Raw genomic sequence first — 1416 nt, 5'->3', positions numbered from 1 at the left:
ATGCGAGAGTAGCTTCAGTTTCTGGGGAACTTTCAGTCGTGCTTCCATTGACGTCTACCTTCACTTCCTGATGCGACCCTCCTGGACTTCTTCTTTCAACAGTGGATTCTGACACCTCTACCATTGGTGGTGGTGAATCTTGGTTTTCATCTCTCGCTTTCTGTTTCTTCATCGTCCTGAGTCCGAGTCTGAGTCCTGAGTTCCGAGTCGCTGGATGACGAGGAGGAAGATCCGTCAGCTGCCTGGATCACTGGGCTCAGAGGAGAGGGGCGGCGGGACTACATCGTCTGTGGCGGAGGCTGCACCCGGCGGCCGTCCCTGTGTTGAGGTTTTACTGCTTTCATCCAACCAGGGGCCTCGGCAGCCCGGGGAGCTGCGTCGACTACAGGAGCTTCTTCACTACAGATGGAGCTTGCATCGACTACAGGTGTTGAGCTGCGTCCGACTACTAGGTGGAGCTGCGTCCGACTACAGGTGTGAGCTGCCGTCGACTACAGGTGGAGCTGCGTTCGACTACAGGTGGAGCTGCGTCGACTACCAGGTGGAGCTTGCGTTCCGACTACAGGAGCTGCTTTATGCTTTTTTCCCTCGACGTTCAGCTCAGCCACAGTCGATTCTAACACAAAGCCTTTTTTTCACAGACTCAATGCTTCACTTAACGTATGCCACACATGATTACATCTAATTGGCTTGAACACCATAAAATACTTACGCACGCGGGGAGCCCGGCAGGCGATGGGGGGTTGGGTTGCAGAAGCAAACACTACGGGAGCACAGATGTACGGGACGGGGAAGGCCCGACAGTTAGAAAAGTTTCATTTTGCCCAAAAAGTGCCGATGTTCATTTCTGGGAAACTTTCAGGTCAAACTTTTTGGCCTCTAAAAAAAAGACACAAAGAGGGAGTTTTAACATTTACATTGGTCAGGTCCACGTAGCAATTGAATCATATCAGCCTAACATTATATTCTCTATATTACAGAATCACATGGTGGGTCTCTCTCCCTTCTGCCCCTGTGTTGTATCGCAGCCTCTCTGTGGTTTTGGCTTTCCATAGCCGGGGTTCTGCTCCGACGAAACTGCTGTTTTTATCATTTACGTCTGGTGAATTAAGGGATTATTTTTCCACCAAACCAGAGTTGCGTTATTTGGTGTTGGAAACACTAACAGAGACGGTTTTAATGAGTTTTATTCTGTTTCTGTCCACTTTGAATGAAGTTACGATGATCTGAAGGTAAAATGAGTGTTTTTGTCTCTGGAGTCTGGTGGGTTGTAGCGCTCGTAGTTCCAGTCAGATGCTGGTGGCTTGTGAATGTGTTATATAACTTTTATTAACTTTAATTAAACTCTCAACAGGTGTTGTGCATCCAGGACACACACACACACACACACACACACTCGTGTTTCCTATAAACTAA

The 1416-nt window shown here is 48.4% G+C and overlaps 1 protein-coding gene across 1 annotated transcript in view; it reads right to left on the bottom strand.

Moving 5' to 3' along the window:
- Window positions 1–172, bottom strand: part of ndufv3 (NADH:ubiquinone oxidoreductase subunit V3) — a 3235-nt gene extending 3063 nt beyond the window's left edge. Inside the window, exon 1 of the mRNA XM_035676613.1 lies at window positions 59–172. Coding sequence (XP_035532506.1) covers window positions 59–172 — 114 coding nt within the window. The remainder of the gene's footprint in view (window positions 1–58) is intronic.
- Window positions 173–1416: the final 1244 nt, after the last annotated feature.

The sequence above is a fragment of the Morone saxatilis genome, unplaced genomic scaffold (genome assembly GCF_004916995.1).
Source record: "Morone saxatilis isolate NCDOM2014 unplaced genomic scaffold, NCSU_SB_2.0 Contig5, whole genome shotgun sequence".
Taxonomy (NCBI): Eukaryota; Metazoa; Chordata; class Actinopteri; family Moronidae; genus Morone; species Morone saxatilis.
This window is presented reverse-complemented; position numbering and strand designations above follow the sequence as displayed.